The 18,549-nt window shown below is 33.2% G+C and overlaps 4 protein-coding genes across 5 annotated transcripts; 1 reads left to right on the forward strand and 3 right to left on the reverse strand.

Annotated features, from left to right (window-relative positions):
• The first annotated feature begins 734 nt into the window (after nucleotides 1–734).
• LOC111889456 (fructose-1,6-bisphosphatase, chloroplastic) lies at nucleotides 735–2,527 on the forward strand. The gene is made up of 4 exons (XM_023885604.3): nucleotides 735–1,225; nucleotides 1,289–1,510; nucleotides 1,738–2,247; nucleotides 2,329–2,527. The coding sequence occupies exons 1-4, from the start codon at nucleotides 797–799 to the stop codon at nucleotides 2,398–2,400; spliced, it is 1,233 nt and encodes a 410-aa protein (XP_023741372.1). The 5' UTR covers nucleotides 735–796; the 3' UTR covers nucleotides 2,401–2,527.
• Nucleotides 2,528–3,097: 570 nt separating this feature from the next.
• LOC111889457 (uncharacterized) lies at nucleotides 3,098–5,283 on the reverse strand. 2 transcript variants are annotated; one of them, XM_052763603.1, is made up of 8 exons: nucleotides 5,126–5,253; nucleotides 4,982–5,037; nucleotides 4,041–4,106; nucleotides 3,894–3,956; nucleotides 3,780–3,827; nucleotides 3,662–3,715; nucleotides 3,495–3,552; nucleotides 3,098–3,358 (listed from the first exon to the last, which is right to left on the reverse strand). In XM_052763603.1, the coding sequence occupies exons 3-8, from the start codon at nucleotides 4,074–4,076 to the stop codon at nucleotides 3,312–3,314; spliced, it is 306 nt and encodes a 101-aa protein (XP_052619563.1). In that variant the 5' UTR covers nucleotides 4,077–4,106; nucleotides 4,982–5,037; nucleotides 5,126–5,253; the 3' UTR covers nucleotides 3,098–3,311. The 2 variants fall into 2 exon arrangements, with proteins under 2 accessions (XP_052619563.1, XP_023741373.1); XM_023885605.3 differs by lacking the exon at nucleotides 4,982–5,037 and having other exon boundaries at nucleotides 5,126–5,283.
• A 1,297-nt stretch (nucleotides 5,284–6,580) lies between these two features.
• Nucleotides 6,581–8,499, reverse strand: LOC111889406 (protein ROOT PRIMORDIUM DEFECTIVE 1). The gene has a single exon (XM_023885551.3). The coding sequence runs from the start codon at nucleotides 7,984–7,986 to the stop codon at nucleotides 6,694–6,696; it is 1,293 nt and encodes a 430-aa protein (XP_023741319.1). The 5' UTR covers nucleotides 7,987–8,499; the 3' UTR covers nucleotides 6,581–6,693.
• A 140-nt stretch (nucleotides 8,500–8,639) lies between these two features.
• Nucleotides 8,640–12,062, reverse strand: LOC111889405 (pectin acetylesterase 5). The gene is made up of 12 exons (XM_023885550.3): nucleotides 11,665–12,062; nucleotides 11,327–11,409; nucleotides 10,874–11,003; nucleotides 10,538–10,617; nucleotides 10,340–10,429; nucleotides 10,088–10,212; nucleotides 9,918–9,978; nucleotides 9,733–9,786; nucleotides 9,497–9,574; nucleotides 9,312–9,417; nucleotides 9,097–9,242; nucleotides 8,640–8,998 (listed from the first exon to the last, which is right to left on the reverse strand). Exons 1-12 carry the CDS (start codon nucleotides 11,906–11,908, stop codon nucleotides 8,876–8,878), a joined length of 1,320 nt encoding a protein of 439 aa, XP_023741318.1. The 5' UTR covers nucleotides 11,909–12,062; the 3' UTR covers nucleotides 8,640–8,875.
• Nucleotides 12,063–18,549: the final 6,487 nt, after the last annotated feature.

Raw genomic sequence — 18,549 nt, forward strand, 5'->3', positions numbered from 1 at the left:
CTCAATTTGTGTTTTATTTTTGTAATGCCTTTATATGCCATTTCATTATGTAGTTTTTTATTTTATGTGTTCGTAAGATATGTCACTATGTAACTTTTTATTTGTAAGATACATCATTAAGTGATTTTGTATTTCACATATTTGTTTATAATTTGTTGTTTATTTCAATTTTATATGGAGTTGTCAATATCATCTTTTATATTTGTCCGTTTCATCTTATTATCTAAAATTCTAACATTATAATTATTTACATATGTCAACTTATTATTTGGTGCTTGTATTTTATTTAGATTAAAAAAATATATTTATCTTTATTTAAGGTTTAAAAGAAATACCAAAATTTATACTTTTTCATGTATAGATAGAGTATAACTGTAATACTTGCCAATTTAGGGCCAGAAGTTTTAATCATCAAGTGAAATTTACTGTAAAATAGAAAATTGGGTTTGGTTAAGTTCGTATATTGCTGATGATTTATAAAACTCAGATTTAGTTGGGTTGTCTAGTTAAAAAAAAAAAAAAAAAAAAATCTTAATGGGTAGAAGAAAGTCAAGAAACTGATGGTTCGTTTCTTTTAATTCTTTTTTCTTTAATTTTTTAAAAAAAAAATGTATTGGTGATGTTGAATTTATAAAAATAAAATTTGAACTTTTCTTATGATTTTGGAAAGAAAGTATATTCTGTTTTGAGATGATGGTGGGGTTGCTTTTGTTCTCATCGCATCAATCATATTCACTCGTTTGTTACAGAAAGAAAGATAACAAGTTCCCCGATCAAAGGCCTCACACTCACTCCAATGGCTGAATCAATTCTAATTTCGCATCCGTCTTCTCTCTTCTCAACTACCACCACCACCACTTCCATTTCCAACCTCCGTCCCTCCCACCATGAAATACAACCCTATTTCACCGGGAAGCCCATCTCTCTCCGTTGTCAAGCTGTTGCCGGAACCGGAGCTGGTCCCACCAGCCCCGCCGCTACCCCCACCCCTATCAAGAGAAAGAACAGATACGAAATGGAGAACCTAACAACATGGTTACTAAAGCAAGAACAAGCTGGCCATATCGACGCAGAATTAACCATAGTTCTATCAAGCATTTCATTGGCTTGCAAGCAAATTGCTTCATTATTACAAAGGTCCAGCATTATCAACCTGACTGGGGCTCAGGGAACCATGAACATCCAGGGTGAAGACCAGAAGAAGCTCGATGTCATCTCTAATGAGGTATATTATATATGTTTTCCTTTTTTTGAAAGTTTAACTATATATGGTGTCATATATATGTAGTTGTTCTGCAATTGTTTAAGATCAAGCGGTCGAACCGGGATCATAGCATCAGAGGAGGAAGATGTGCCTGTGGCAGTGGAAGAAACTGATTCCGGGAACTACATTGTTGTGTTTGACCCAATCGATGGATCTGCTAACATCGACATCGCCTTGACAACCGGTTCTATTTTCGGCATATACGCTCCCGATGAGCAATGCCTCGTTGATTACGACAATGACACGGTAACACAACCATCATAATCCTTTTATATACTGTCATTTTCAAACTAACATAAATGATCAAGGGTTCGAGTCTCAGTAGCATACGTATGTGTCTGCAATATGAAAGTTTCATTTCCAATATGGATTAGGAGTACTTCTGTGTGTTGGGAGTTTCGGTTACAATGTGGATTGGCTTATTGTTGGAAGAATAACTTGATCATTTTTTTTTTTAACTTTTTGATGATTAGTTAGATGAGGCTAAAGAGAAGTGTATCGTGAGTGTTTGTCAGCCTGGAAGCAACTTATTAGCCGCGGGATACTGTTTGTATTCGAGCTCAGTGGTGTTCACAGTTTCGATAGGGAATGGAGTGCATGGATTTACACTTGATCCAGCATATGGAGAATTCGTGCTGACACATGAGGATATAAAGATACCAAAATCAGGAAGAATTTACTCTTTTAACGAAGGGAATTTTGATCTTTGGGATAGTAAGTTGCAGAACTACCTCAACCATCTACGAAAACCAGGTGGACCAAATGGAAAACCGTATTCAGGGAGATATATTGGGTGCCTTGTTGGTGAGATTCATAGAATGTTGCTTTATGGTGGTATCTATGGTAACCCAAAGAATGAGAAAGCAAAAAGTGGGAATTTGAGGTTGTTGTATGAATGTGCACCCATGAGTTATTTGGTGGAACAAGCTGGTGGGAAAGCCACTGATGGTGTCCAGAGGATTCTTGATATTCAACCTGACCAGGTAAATTGTTATCGAGTAACTTTTGACTTTCTTTTGGTCAACCAAACTATTTTTAAGATTTTTTTTTTTGTTTATCAACAGATTCACCAGCGCACTCCGATTTTCATAGGAAGCCCAGATGAAATCGATAAGCTTGCGACATATTTGGCTTAAAATTTGGTTTGGATGATATTTATTGAACTTGAGCAAGGATTCATTTTGGTCATACATTCCGAGGATAAGATAATCAGAATGTAAGTTACAATTCATGGAAATGCAGATTAATAGGTTGATAATGCAATCATAGGGCTTTTATCACCCATATATTCTCACTATGTTTCTGTGTCACCATTGATATGTATGATAACTATCTCATAAAATAAGGTAAGAAAAACAAGCTTGGAAACAATAAAAAGATTGAAATTTTGAAAAGTATATTTTCATCCACATCATATGACAATGGGAAAAAAAAAAGTAAGAATTTATCAAAAAAATGAAATTACTTGAAGAAATCCACAAATGTATCTTGTATTTGTTGAGAAGGTTAATGTCATTTCAAGTTAAAGTAACTATCTAAACACACGTCTAAACCCTACATCCTACATTAAAACTCAAACACCACATATTCGTCTTTATGTCTGTGCTTTGATTTCGTCTTCAATAGGGGCAATGTCAGTAAATGGGTCGTTTATTTGGTTTTAGTTTTGTATTGGTACATATATTTTAACATTTTTACAACAAAAAAAGATGTAAAAATAACCATGTAAAAAGCTAATAAGTTGAAGAGTGTTTTTTGACAATACATAGAAGTTTAAAAAAAGAGTATTTTTTGTTGTAAAAAATGTGTAGGTATAGAGATGAAACACAAAAGTTAAAGCAAAAGAGTCATTTACCAGCAGCACAGTTCATAGATCCCAATGGAAAGCTAGTTCAAACATGGATTAAAGTTGAAAAGAAAAAAAAAAAAAAAAAACACTTAGAAAAAAAAAGAATGCAAGTTGCATACTTGTATCACAATATGTTTGTAGCTATTGTTTCATGAAATGAAAAAGGGAGAGAGAAGATCAACATTCAACATCACTTTCTCATTCATTCATAGACCCATCATCCGAGGCTGGCGTACTGTTTCCATCTATTCAAACAACCAAAACAACAAATAATTAGCAACTTATCTTTATTGAAGCTCATTAAACAGATATAATAAAAACCATAAACAATTTTCTTAAACTACGTGTCAAATTGAACATCAAATTTAGCATCACATGTACCTTCTCCATCTGTTGGTGCACAAGGAGATTTCCTATATCTTGTTTGTTGTTGAGTTGGCTGGATTGTAATAAACACAATTAAAAAAAATGCCACAGTCACAGTCACAGTCAACACACGTCATATCTCTATAACAGACGGGGCCTACTGCAACAAATTTTTTACATACCTGTAGTTTAGGCCGAAGTGCCTCGAGAGGTCCTTTGGGCTTCTCTACACCTTGCTGTCAACATTAACAAGTTTTAATCACAAATTCTTACAAGAAAAAATAATAATAAAGTGGGTACCTTTCCGAGAGCCCAATCAGCTGAATCAAAATAAGCCCGTTCATGATCCTGATATCAAATGCAAAAGTTAAAATTCCATTAAAGCCCATAGTTTCCAAGTAGCTGGAAGCTTACCTTGGAAATGAGTGGGGGCTTTTTTGGCACAATGCCTCCATACTTCTTCTTGATGACTTCTTCCTGATGAAACAAGTGCTTACTTATATATAGTATGTGATACAACCAAGGATATAATATAACATATGGATAGATTCAAGATCTTACCTCCTTCCCTGATGAAGCTTTAGATGTCTCGTCCATTTGGTCTTTACACTAGCAAGTGTACACAAGCTGCAATTGCATATCACATTTTTCTTTTATCAATATAGTAGTACTAGCCACTAGGGACATGCCAGTATAAAGACTTCAACTACTAGATGCTTAATGTACATATTTGAATTCCTATAAAGTGGCAACAAGCTAAGGATATAGTACAAGTTTCTTCTTTGGTCACTCAGATTGTCTTACATATGATACATACATATATGCATATATAAGTACATGCATACACCAAAAATGAAATAAAAGAAGCTAGGTGGAAGAGATATAAACCAAATTATTTCTTAAAAGAAGGCTTCTCCAAAGCTGCAGCTTACAACTTTCCATACCCAGATTACATGTCAACTCAACCAAGAAGGTACCGGATCAATGTTTGTTGCCTCACCATTATCCCTTTAACCACTAAATTTATTATAATACATTTACTAACATAAGAAGGGGGAGCATTCTATCTAGTATGAAAGTCTAACATTCAGGGACAGGGGCAAGAAAATATCCTATAGAGAACTGATGCAATTATATGGCTAAGACGAATAGAAATTTCAAACACTTTGCACAAAGAGCAGATTATGTCAGAACTCCAATTATATATCATCCTATGAGTAAATCTAAACCCAAGAAATGATCGTAACGTATGTAACATCTCAGGAATAAAATCACCAACCAAAAGGAATAACCATCCAATTCACAATTGACCTATATATAATATCTTATAGGTTCCAATTTTAACTTCTACCAACAGGTTAAAGACAAAACGATTGATATTTTATTAATAAAACCATTCAATGAATTTAATATTTTAATAAACTAACGATTCGTTCAACCAATCATCCAATTGAGCCTCAAAGGAATAGGAAATTCAATCGAAAATGGCTCTGAATACTCACATTCACCTGTTAATTGAAGCGATATCGCCGATGATTCAGATGAAAGAAATCAACCGCTAACAATGTCAGGTTCGCAAATACGATTGACGATCCAATTGAAATCAATCAAAAAGAATAAGAAAAGGAAAACTGAAAGCAAATTACCGATCAAACAAAGATGCGGAGGAGTTGAAGCCAGTTTCCGACTACCGTCGATTAGGGAGAGATACCATAAAGTTGTGTCCGTCAACGTGGAGGGGAGAGGGGAACGAATATTGAAGAAGATCCGCCCCCAATTACTCCTTTAATTTATTGTTAGACCTTTGCGTTTTGACCACTTCATTAACACGTTTTCTTTCCAAAAAAACGTGTATTTGTATTAAAAATAATACTAAAAACTCTATTATAATAAAAGAATAGTTTTATTCTTCTTTTGACATGTGTCATATTATTAGGTCTCCTAATTAATGCATATTTTATTTTCCTTTTGCCACATGTCACCTTATTATCTCTCCTAATTAATGTATGGCACTTATCAACTCCATTTTAAATTTCAAATTTTAAAATTTTCACTTTAATTACATTAAATTAATAACAATAGAATAAAAATAATACAAATGATATAATTTAACATATTTATTTAAATCAATGATTAAAATTTATATAACTAAAAAAACTCTTAATTAATAATTTATTTAAAATAATTAATTAATAATTTTAAGTTTTTACTATAAAAACTTAATTAATTTTGTAACTGTGGTTCCCACGGGTTATAAACTAGTATAAGAATATAAACCTCTTATATTTTTTTTTCACTTGTTATATCTAATAAAATTAATAATTTTTTATGAGAAATTGAATATCCTTCTATATTTTATTCTTACTCATTCTCATACCGTATCAAATATTGGCATGTGAATTAAAATATTATCAATTTCATTAAATATGTCATTAAATATGACACATGTCAACATTTGATATGATAGAATGATAAATAAAATTGAAATGTAGGAGGATATTTAATTTCGCAACTTTTATTAGACTTGTCATCGTCTAAAATCCGAACTTGATAAGGTTCAATTAAGTAACCCAACCTAGCGCACACCGCAAAGTTTCAAGTCTCAACCATTCCGTGAAAGGCATACCCGATATTCATTTTCAAGTCATTTCTTATGTCAAACCTCAAACATGTAATAGATTGGACTATATAATATGTGTTTATAGAACATAATTTAGCTTTCGATATCGGTAATATATTTTTTATATATATAATCAATATGTTTATAGAACATAATCCATTATTTTATGTTTTTTTTTTCTAAGTGAAATCTGTAGGTATATTAGGTCTCATAATTACTTTGATTTTATATAACATAAAACTTATAAAACATAATTTATTTATTACCAATAACAACAATATACGATATCTTTTTAACAATAATAACAACATACTTAAATTTCATTATTTATAATAACAAATATTTCAATTTTTTTATCAATACTAGTAATGTATGATCTAACAATTGTAAGCATATTATTAGTTCCATATTTTATATTGCTATTAACACTAAAAAAATGAAGGTTCGTTGTTATTATAGGTAAAGAAAGTCAAGTGCATAGTTATTGTTGGTAAGATAAACTACATTATCAATATTCTATAATGATAGGGAAATTAAAGTGTATTGTTATTTTTTTGAATTTTGCCCCTATAAATTGATCATTGAAACTAAAACCTACTGATCATCCTCATTATCATCATTATCATCATCAAAATTTTCTAAATTTGAAATTACAAAATCACCCTCTAAGTCGCCACCTCCATTCCAATCACCAGCAACACTCTCCTTCACATCCCTTGGTCGACTTGTCAAATCTCTGGTATTCCGACGTCTCATCAAAACAAGATCCAACATTTTCCTCCGAACAATATAAACAGGATTCGGTGAAACAAGACAATCTTTACAATAAGCTTCTCTAAGAAACAGCATCTGAGTGCTACCCTTTGTCGATATGTAGAAGATTCCGGGATGTTTCAGAATAACCTCACGAACATTAACTGGAATACCAAAATCTCTACGAAAGTGTGCTAATCTTTCAACTTCAATCATCTTCTCCACTGTCAAACTCAAAAGCTCATGAAGAATCCCAACAGCTCGCTTCTCAAATCGCTCAATCCCTCCACAGCTCGAAGCCCTAAAAGACTCCTTTTGTTCATAGGGTTTAACGTAAGGAAGTCTTTGCCATTCCTTCAATTTTGGTTTGAATCCCGCTTTGATTTTGAATCCTGTTGGGAAATTGATCGGAAACGCGTATTTGGTTTCGAATTCGCTCAACCATTTCTCTTTATACTCTCTCTCCCTCCATTTCTCCACTTCGGCTACCTTTAAATCTTCAGGAACACCATCTCTGTCGATTAATTTCACTATTTCCAGATCTACTAACTCGAATTCGCTGTACTTTGAAAGAATCGATTCACGGAAATCATCAGGTAAACCGAGTTCCCTTTTGATTAACCTTAAAGCATGGATATGGAGAGTACCTGTGATAGAGATCATTAGAAGTTTCTTGATCCGATTGACAGTGTCTGATTCCATATCTCTAATCGCGTTGCTTTCTTCTTGAAGCAAGAGAGTCATTTTAGAAGTTAATTTACAACAAATGTTTCGCTTAACTGGGTGAGGAAATACGTCGAACACATGGGGATATTTTCGGAGGAACCCACCAATTGGTACATTTAGACCAACGATTCTGTTCCAACGAGACATGATTTGAACAGAAACAAAGGGTCCTCTTCTACGACCAGACATGAGGCTGTGGAAGCTTAGGATTAAGCTGAGTTTACGGAGATTAGTCATGAGGTTGTCGAGCTTCAGGTCTCTGGTTCTGTCCTCCAAGCGGGTTTGTGCAGTGACTGCTGGTTTCTTCCATCGACGTTGTGTGGTGGAGTTGAAAGGCCCGAATTGGAGTTGAATGAGATGAGATGACACCTGGGTTTTGCATATGAATCGCTGTAGAACCCTTGTCATGTCTCTAATGGCGTTACATGAACCAAAAATTGGAGCTTCAAACTACAATTTTGGGAGCTCTTTCCGGTATCTGTGTGGTACCTGCGTGCGTAGGGTTTGCTGTGAGTACTAATTATAATTTTTTTAAGAAAAATAATTTGAAAATACCGTTAGAGCACTCGTCGTCCAAATGGGGTAACCAAAAATTTGTAGTGTTGTCGTCCTAAAAGTTTTTTTTTTAATAAATCAATAATAATAGTTTAAAGTTGGGATTATATAATAAATCAACATTGTAGAATAAAATATAATGCAATAGTTGAATTTTACACAATATTTGAATAAATATTACGTGTATACATATAAAAATAATTAAAAATAGAATTTAAATGTAATAATACTTTAAATTGAACGTATTTTAAAGGTTAAAAAATAAAATGCTCAGATGACAATCCATAAGAGTTATTGGATGCATATCAGTGGGTCTCAATCAAAGGATTCAAAGTGATCACCATGATGGTTTTTAAATAAGAAAAAAAAATGATTAAACGCATGGATATTGTAAAACTCCACTTTTAATTTCAAAAATTAGCTCCATAGCAACACTTTCCTACATCATATTTCTCAAAATCTAATTATTTCGTCAGTAAAAAATCAAAAATAAAATCATAATCAGGTTTATCAAACACTAGAAAACTTATTATTACAACTTCAAATAATCTTAATCAAAATTAAGGAAAAACAAGATCATTTTGATGCGATACCTTTCCTACGTTTCATTTACTAACAAATTACACAAAATAGTTAAATCCTACAACAATAAACCAAACCCGATTTACATAAAATCCAATTGATGATTCCCTTTTTTTGGCAGCATTTGTGTGGATACAACACTTGAATGCCATCCACATCTTCAATGTAATCGTTTTCCAGTGAAATCCATGTTGTAGCAAGTAGGATTGCAAGGATAAGGACAATCAATGTATTTTGTTACTTTTCTCTCAAAAAACCAATCACCAACTGATTCTGCAATAGTCTATTATTCAACCACAAAGTCACAAACAAAATATCAACTCTTTACTCACTTATCATAACTTTCTTTCATAAGTAGGACGAATTATAATATAGTATTACCTTATTATTTATTCTGGGAGAATTTGGAGAATGCCATGTCTCAGACATCCATGTTTGGCAGTGAATATAACAAGAATTTATAAACATTCCTCCACCCTTCATTTGCTCAAATTCCAACAATGCCTTCAGGAATGAATTTCTAAAGCCTGCATATGAGGAGGGCATTTACGTCTTTTGCACATATGAGAGTTATCATATATATATATATCTCATACCTTGTAGTACTTGAATCTGTTCGGGACCACAATTTTGAATGCTGAGTTGGCATTTGTACCAACTATCATTAGGATCTAATGGCCCAGGTACCAAAATGTGTTTTATCTGTTACAAACAAAATAATATTTTTTTAGAAAAAAAAAAAAAAAAAAGTAATAAAACTTAACCAATATAATAAGTATACCTGCCAAAAGTCAAAAGTTGGGTTGACAAGGAAAACTGGTGTATTTGTCCTTTTTACTATTTGTTCAGGAAAGAAACACTGCATGAAAGGATCAATATTACATAGTACAAAATTAGACATGAGTTGATATAATAAGGACTAATTGTGAAAAATATAGATGTACTTTCAAATTTCAGTGATATGTATGTATGTAGAATTACTATTCCTTGAATAAAGACAACAAATTGAAATGGCACCTTGGATGCTTCCATTTTAGCAACACAGTCTTTTTTCAAGCTTCCTGCTACACCCTGACATCATGATACATGAAATTGGATCATTAATGACTGCATTTCTCAAAACACAAAAAAAAAAAAAAAAAAAAAAAAAAAAAAAAAAAAATACTGACTTTAACAACATTATAACAAATAAGCTGACAAACCTGAAGATTAACAACATCATGGTAAAATGACTGAATGGTGGCATTACCAGCAACATCTTTCCTGCAAATTTATAGAAATACTTTTTTAGATCTTCAACAAAACTAGCAAGTAATATTATATTACATCTACCAATACACCATAAATGAATTGTCATTGTAGAACAACATACTCATTAAGAAAGAAACCTGCATCTGATAAACACTTGACTTTAGCATCATTTGGCAAAACTCCTCTGAAGTCATCACAGTGGATGAGTGTTGCCAATCCTCCAGCTGAGCATCCAGAAAGAAGTGCCTGGCAAATTATCAACAAACAGCTTTTCAAATAAAATATCATATAATTCTACTTGACTACAGAAAGGGTGTATATATATATATATATATATATATATATATATATATATATTCCCCATAAAATGTACCTGTTGAGCAGTAGATAATCCAATTGACAGGAGTTCATCCATCATTGCTTCCCATATGAGTTGACCTCTGAAGAAAAGTTTAGTATCATTCTGTAGCAGTATTGAAAGAGGCAAAATATTTATTTATTTATTTATTATACTAAAGTGGCATGTTTGAAAAAATTGAAAGAAATATTTCATACCAAGGAAAGAACATACCTTTTGTTCACTTTCAGGGTGCCCAGCAAAAGATCCACCATCACAATACCGTATCTTGACCTTGTTCCAGTTATAGAAATCTGAAGTGTCAATGCATTAAATGCTTATATAATTAATAAAAATGTAGCAACTTTTTACATCAATCTATGAAAAACTTAGGATAGAGAACCTAATGCGAATGATACTAAGGGTTGCAACTTCAACTAGTGCAATTACATTTTTAGCCAAACATTTTGCATCCTGATTGATGTCAAAAGTAGTAAAAAAGTTTCCATTTTACAAGGTTTATGCCTAAATCAAGAATCCAAATGACAGCAATAGTCAGTCATATCTAACCTGGATTATGAGATGGATCATTGCTTAAAATCCCAGAGAATTGAACTTGGTGTTCCATGAAGTTTGAAGATCCTAGTGGAGTCCCCTTACGAAAAGAACAAGAAGCTACTGTATTGCACCAACCTCCACCCTGCAGTTAAAAAGAAAGAGATGAATCCTGAAAACTTGCAAAAAGAACTTAAATACACAATCCTAGGGACAAACCCTTGTATGCCAATAAGATCACCATAAACAAATGAGGAATATACCAACAATAATTGTCATGGAAAATGAAAAGCTATCAAAAAGTGGACATGCCCAATAACTTCGACTCAGTAGTTTAATTGTAATTTATCGTATTGTCTACCAGAAAAAAGCACATACCAAGGTTTATTCAAATAATATCATTCATCAACCATAAACGCTAAAACTGTTTGGGTAAAGGGAGCAAGCATCTAATAGTTGATCAATAACCTCGATGTGTAGAACCCATCTCCTAGTGCCAGATCCAAAACCCTTCTGAAAATGATATGCAGGAATACTTCCATCTAAACAATCTGCACGTCAAATTTTGCAAAGAGAAGTAATGTTATGCTTCATTCACTATCACTCAATCAATGCATCAACAGGGTACAAACCCTATTCTACTCCTTGTACAAAAATTACCATTAACTAATTGCTAATATTTATATCTGCTTCAAGATTTAATGATTGCTTACAGGTTTGGGGATTAAGAAGTTCAAAAGTTAACCACCACATTCAAACGTATCTCTAATTCACAGGTAAATAAGTTGCAGAGAGAAAGGAATTACAGGCGCCTCGTTGAACAGCATTTCTTAAGAGAACGAGCGGTACGAAATCAGTGTCGGTGGTGCCGGAGAATTGATCGGGGGAGGATGAATCTGATGAAAGGAAGAAAGAGAAAGCTAGAAGAACAATGGCGAATCCAGCTGCGGCAATGGCCCATTCACGTTTCCCCCATCTTTGCCACAAAATCATTATATAACTCCGGCCTCCTCCTCCTACTCGCAGCCACCAACGTTGCATATTCACCATAGTTGGAAGGGTGACCGAGAACTGATGAGTGAAGATTAAAGCATGTTAATCATGATTATCAGATCTGTCAGTGTTGAAGACACCATTGACCAAACAAAACGTAAAAAACCCGTCTGTCCGTTCCCAATCACCGAGTAAAATAAAGAAAAAGAAAAAAACAAAAATACCTAAAAAAAAAAAAAATTGGGTTTTAAGTAGAAGGCTTGTTTATTCCTACCCTAGTACCCTCTCTCTCCCTTAAAAAAAAATGGGTTTTAATCATTTTCTTAACTAGGATTAGAAAGTTAAAAATAAATTTAATTAAATTAAAGGTAATTATTGAACAATGATAAAAAAAAATTAATAATTTATACATATAAACGTTTTGTCGGTAAGTTCATAATGATATAATGATCGGTCGAAACTACGAAAATATAGTGATTTCAATATCTGATCGACAATTTGTATTTGTAGATATATTAGAAAATTATGATTTAGTAAAGTTCAACAATAAAATTAATAATTTAAAAATAAGGGTTAGAGACGATTGGTAGCTCTTGTAATTCCAATAAACTTTAATTTACGTATTGAATAATAATCAAATAGCAAATAAATGATAGTTTTAAATCATGGTGATGAATCAATTTTTTGAAACAATTATTTATTTATATATTTACATTATTTGTATTCAATTTTATAACGTGTGATTGTAAATAATAATTAAAAATGTTTTGATGATATTTAGGACATTGTTTATGGATAAATTAATTAAAAATGTTCATAATTAACTATATTTGCATATTAATTCATAAATTAATGTTATATATTAACTATATGTGCATAATCATTCACCAACATTCTAAAAAGAAGGCTTCATCTTTTCTTATTAATACAATTTCCAGTGATTGTAAGGTGAAATAGACAGTAAAACTGCATCATGTATATGGGTTAAACTACTGGAATCAAATATTGGTAATCATAAATCTTGGAAATCAAATATTGGTAGCAATGCATACTTGCAACGGAAACAAAATACTATTTCATAAGTTTTAAACTCTATATAAAGTTTACATACAGAAAAATGTAGAGAATACAAAGTACATACATGAAAAAAAAAAAGTATAGGTTCCAATTACAGATACATTGACCATGTTTCTCCAATGAGATAGTTATTTGATTTGTCTTTAGATCTTAAACAAAATTATATGTATTCCTTTAGAATTAAGATGATCCCTTCTTCAAGTTAGCTGTAAACATTATAGCAACAATAAAAAAATAAAAAAAAATAAAAAATAAAAACGTATCAAAATATTGAATACATGCCCTTGATCAAAAATGACTTTTTTTTAAGATATGCACTTCAAAAATGGCTTTTTAATCGATTAAAAGTTAAAGAGAAAAATAGCATTATTTAAACAGGTTAAAAATCTACATATCAAAAATGCATTTTCAAACATGAAATGATTCTACTTGTTTGATGATTTATTTCTTTTACACACAAACAACCACCTAATCACAAAGAAACATACACACGAATACACAACCTGATAAAAGAATCCCAATTACAACATAGTACTTTTAAAGTACAATGTTATAATCGGGAAGACTTGTCAATATTACATAAATAGTCCATGTGTAACAAATAGGCTAATTACATGCAACAAGGTAGCAGGAATTTATTCTTGTCTTTTCTTGGTTCTCTATATTGTCTCCTCTCTTTATCGTGGTGTGTATGCATGAGAAAAAGAGAAAGTAAAAAAAACATATAGTAACTCAAAAGTGGTTGTGTCCATGGTAGTTTGTGCAAGCTCCTTAAAAGGATTTTTTTGTTGGGGTAATTTGATGAAAAAAACAAGTAAAACTTGAACATGTTATCCAGCCATACCACTTCTTCGAAGTTTGGTTGTAGGAGTAACTAACATTTAGTAAAATTCCAAGTAGAGGTCTTATTTAAAGCAATCAATGGGGTTTTTTTAAAGCATTGCCAATTATAATATATATATATATATATATATATATATATATATATATATATATATATATAGGATGATTCATGTAACATCCTGACTCCCAGGTATAATATTTATGCAATTATTTATGAGTTGTCTGATTTAACTCGACGAGTTGTGTTCCCAACTCGTCGAGTAGGGTCGAATTGGCCACGTGGGTTTAATGACCAACTCGACGAGTCAGACAGCCGACTCGCCGAGTTGGCGCCGAGTGACGAAATCCTAAATTTATGGGTTTGTGTCCTATTAAAAGGGCCTTAAGCCCTCATTTCCGCCACCCTCATCACCCTTGAGCACTATGAAGAACCCTAATCGAGTTTTAGCTTGTTGTGTGAGAAGGAGAGGCTATCTTGAGCATTTTGGTGCACCTTAAGAGAAGAAGAGAAAAAACATTAAGGCTTGGAGCAAGAGGGACGTTTGGATCTAGAGGTTCCCAGTGGATAACTTCTGTTTGAGGTAAAAAGATGTTATATTGATCATTTTTCTTGTAAGATCTTAGTTTGGGGAGTTCTAGGGCTTTTTCCCATCCTTCTTGTGTTATTGAGTCCCTTGAGCATATCATGAGGTTGAAACCTCATATCTGGATTGTAGGAGGTCTTATGAGCCCAAATACCAAAGCTTTATGGAGCTAGAGGCAAGCCTATGAGCACCAAACCCTTGTTGGAGCTTGTATTGACATTATGGAGCAAATATGTCATTAATGAATGTAAAGATCGAAACTTTACGTGACATTTGAGCCTTGGGAGGCTAGATCTAGAGTTTGGAGTGGTAGATCTGCCTTAAAACATCTGAATGAGATTTCGACTTAAGGGACTCGACGAGTCGTTTGGAGTTTGTCTCGATGAATTTGAACACGCGGTAACTTGGCAAGTTGACACGTCAACTCGACGAGTTGAGTGGGACTTTCATAAGGGATCTGAGGAACCGAAGGGACTCGACGAGTTGGGTCAACATAGACTGTTGACTCGGGTGTTGACTTTAGGGTTTGGTCAAACTTGAGGGATAGAGGTCATGGAGGGGTAAAATGGTCTTTTACCTATCCCAAGAGTTAAAGAGGGACTATCATGAGTTTATTTAGAGTTGTGATCTTTAAGTATTAATTAGAGATGCTTATTACATGTAGGAGTACACTCGACGTATGCGCCTGATTCTAAAACCTCATTTTCAAGGTCTTAATCATTAAGACACTTACTCCAACATCATATCTGACCCTAAAAAGACTTCCTAATCCATAAATTCTATGACTTTATTCCTTTTCACGGCTAAAGAGAGCTTAATCCCAAAACCCTAACATTTCACTACACCAAAATCTCCATCACTCATGCATTGAAGAAAGGAAAAGGACCAAGCTAGCATTTTTATGACTCTAAGCACCCTAAAACGTCTGAAAGGACATCTCATATGCTATGGAGTATTCTATACTCACAAAGATCAAGTTTTTAGGATAAAATAAACTTAAATCCAAGTCTAAACAAGATCTATCAAAACAAGCTCCAATGTTTGAACTTTATACCTTCAAAAGGTGAATAAGGAGAAGTAGATTTTGGATCTATAGGCTTGAATGCACCACCACTTCTTGAATGACTTTCCTTCACTACCAACAACACTCAAGGATCACTCTCAAGCTTCAAATCGCACTCACAAATGATGGGTTTTATCCATAAGAACATCCTATGTGCTCATACAAACCCTAATGCTTGGATCTAGGTTTCACTATTGTACATGCAATTCATCCATGACTATAAACCCTAGATCTAGTATATGATAATCAATATAACATATGAATTAGGGTTTAGATCATACCTTGATTGTTATGTAGCAATAACAATCTCAAATCCTCCTTGTAATGACTTTAGAAAGCTTAGAGTCACAAATGTCACTCCTCTAATGGTTCACAACCACCAAGAGCAAGAGGATGAAGAAGAGAAGAGAAGGAGGCTGCCCAAAACGTGTGGAAACCCTAAGGAATAAGTTCTTCACGTTTTTGAGGCATAAGGGCTCTTTAAATAGTGAGGCTATTAGGGTTATCTAACAAGGAAACCCTAATTTAGATGCTTAAGCCCTAAGCAACCCATGGACTCCTTCCTTAAAGGCCCTAGGACGATTTCTAATGGTTTCCCCATAGAATTCGTCCACCCCTTTAATATGGAGTCCATTAGCTCAATATTCAACTATTATACAATTAACAGTTCAAGTCCCTTAAGTTTAATTATTCTCTTTTAGCCACAAACTTAATTCTTATTAATTCTTGACTAATATTAATTAAAAAATATGATTTCTCCTTTAATATATTATTCTCATAACATATTAATAAATCATATTTAATCCTTTCTCTCCATAATTCATCCTATCAAGTTGCTTTGGTGAAGGCAACCCAAAAGGACCATGCACCATCGGGTCAAGTACATACCAAAATAGTTATGGACTTAGACACTAATCCAACAGTCTCTCACTTGGATAAGTCTAATAACTATTCTGCGTATGACTTCAGATCCTGATCTGCAATCGTAGCTTTCTAAAGCCGCTGTCAACTCTGATCTTATCAGATACGCGTGTCCTTTAGATAAGGGATCATATATTCCTCCATTCTAGATATCGTATAGACTGAGACATGGATCTAAATCATTCTCTATGTCTATGTGTTGTTTCCCGAATTCAGATTTATGACGACTGACAACAGACTACAATTGAACACATCAATTTAGTCCCGGCTTGGCCAAGCGCTTAGGTGTCATCACTAAATCATCGAGGGGCCCACAGATATCGCTTTTATCCTACTTTGAATAAAAGGAACGGATAAACTATGACTCAATGCTCGCTTGCACTCACTCACCAAATCATACACAACAATATGTTTTATAACACCAAGTTACTGGTGCGTTTACATATTATCAATGTGCAACCGACTTGCAAGATACAACTCATACATCTCGGTTTCAAGAATATAAGATGTTATCGTCTCACCAATCACTCGTGATAAAATCCATGAAGTGATCCAAGTGAGCGTGGGTTTAATCCAATGCTCAAATCATATTCATAAGCACTCATGAACGTTGCAGCAAACATTTGCTAATGTCTAATGCTCTTTAGACAATCCACACACCAATTCACGACAGTCTTCATTCATACCTACTTCCAACATATGAACGACTGTGGCCCGTTCGAATAATTTGACTGTTCTTAACCAATTAAATTATTCAGGAAGTCAAAACATGCAAAGTGAAACACAAGAATAATACTAATCCCATATGGCCTCAACCTTTGAGTATAAATAAAACACCTTTTATTTATCACCATATCGATTACTCATTATTTTTTGTTTCGGGTAATCAACTTCTTACTTGAATTACTTACCACACCTGTCCCATGCTCTTAGCATGCACACAATGCTAACCTACGGTCCTTACTTAGTGAAATAGATTAAATGAACACTTTTCCAATCATACTCATTTCACAACTCCCAATCCTTATCATAAGTGAAAGAATATCAAATTCTTGCCACTTATAGAATATGCTAGATTCTAACATTTTATGCAATGATCCTTTCGTAATGTCATAGCACAAAAGTCACAATGACTATTGCCAACGAAATTACAAAGTCCTCTATCGGAGATTGTTACAAGACAATTCCATAGATGTGATGTCTCTCACTCAAAGTACATTCCTTTGAACATCCTTTTGCATAAAAGTTTATAATCTAGACATTGATTCTCAATATCCAACTCCCAACATGGAAACATTTCCATATTTTCCATATGACAACACATTCTTAATAGAATCTTATCTATTCATAATAAAGTCGATATGGTCCATCCAATATCATACTTCCAACTACTCACAAGCGACCAATCCTCGGCGAACCCTGGATTGTCCTTTGATAGTTGTTTAATTATCTTAGTCAAAACGATTCTTGTCCTTTTTCCTTCTAAATGCACTAGACATTTGGAAAATTTTTAGAATGGTCAAATATTATAGCATTTGCAATCGATCCTATACCCGAAGCGTATGGGACACGACGCATAATGTCTTACATAAAGATTTGATACTTTATCAATCTTTTGTCATAATATTTTACGTGCTACGTTCTCACAATTTGAAATATGAAGAGGAATGTCGTAATCATAATCGAAATTTAAGAACACACTATGTATCCTTGACTAAATTTATTAACATTCCACAACCTAAGCTTTTAGATTTGAAATGAAGCATAATATTCTCTCCCTTAATTATAGCAAAACAACTTTACATCCTTACTACTTTGCAAAGTATGACTCTTGTTTTCTATAATTAATATTGCTAACTTGCAATACTTACCTCAATAATCATACAATCATAACATTTATGCTCCCACTAGCTTTGACATGTATTCAGAAACCAGCTTAACTTCCATAAAACAATACTTATTGAATTTCTTAAGTTCATGTTTCTAATACCTAATGCTTTGATAATCCTTTATCTAAGCTTATACACCTTTCCTTTAGATAGCTCATATGTGTGTTTAAACAATTAAGACTAATTGCCAAATCTCACAATTCGAATCATGGAAAGGGATACCGTAACCATAATCGAATTCGAGAATCCAATCATCATAATCACTATCTTCTTAAAATCTCTTTTAGTGAAAGTATTTCCTCACAGTCATTTTCATGAAGC

Source organism: Lactuca sativa, chromosome 5, assembly GCF_002870075.4.
Source record: "Lactuca sativa cultivar Salinas chromosome 5, Lsat_Salinas_v11, whole genome shotgun sequence".
NCBI classification, from domain to species: domain Eukaryota; kingdom Viridiplantae; phylum Streptophyta; class Magnoliopsida; order Asterales; family Asteraceae; genus Lactuca; species Lactuca sativa.

Excerpts from the sequence above, each read along its gene's own strand:
- LOC111889457 (XM_023885605.3), bottom strand. The coding sequence starts at position 4,076 with ATGGACGAGACATCTAAAGCTTCATCAGGGAAGGAG. Across the intron at positions 3,957-4,040 it reads AAGCTTCATCAGGGAAGGAG|GAAGAAGTCATCAAGAAGAA; the intron begins GTAAGATCTTGA and ends TTGTTTCATCAG. Across the intron at positions 3,359-3,494 it reads TGCACCAACAGATGGAGAAG|ATGGAAACAGTACGCCAGCC; the intron begins GTACATGTGATG and ends TTGTTTGAATAG.
- LOC111889405 (XM_023885550.3), bottom strand. The coding sequence starts at position 11,908 with ATGGTGAATATGCAACGTTGGTGGCTGCGAGTAGGAGGAGGAGGCCGG. Across the intron at positions 9,979-10,087 it reads GCAGGTTTCTTTCTTAATGA|GAAAGATGTTGCTGGTAATG; the intron begins GTATGTTGTTCT and ends ATAAATTTGCAG. Across the intron at positions 8,999-9,096 it reads CTCCCAGAATAAATAATAAG|ACTATTGCAGAATCAGTTGG; the intron begins GTAATACTATAT and ends GTTGAATAATAG.
- LOC111889456 (XM_023885604.3), top strand. The coding sequence starts at position 797 with ATGGCTGAATCAATTCTAATTTCGCATCCGTCTTCTCTCTTCTCAACT. Across the intron at positions 1,226-1,288 it reads TCGATGTCATCTCTAATGAG|TTGTTCTGCAATTGTTTAAG; the intron begins GTATATTATATA and ends ATATATATGTAG. Across the intron at positions 2,248-2,328 it reads TTGATATTCAACCTGACCAG|ATTCACCAGCGCACTCCGAT; the intron begins GTAAATTGTTAT and ends GTTTATCAACAG.
- LOC111889406 (XM_023885551.3), bottom strand. The coding sequence starts at position 7,986 with ATGACAAGGGTTCTACAGCGATTCATATGCAAAACCCAGGTGTCATCT.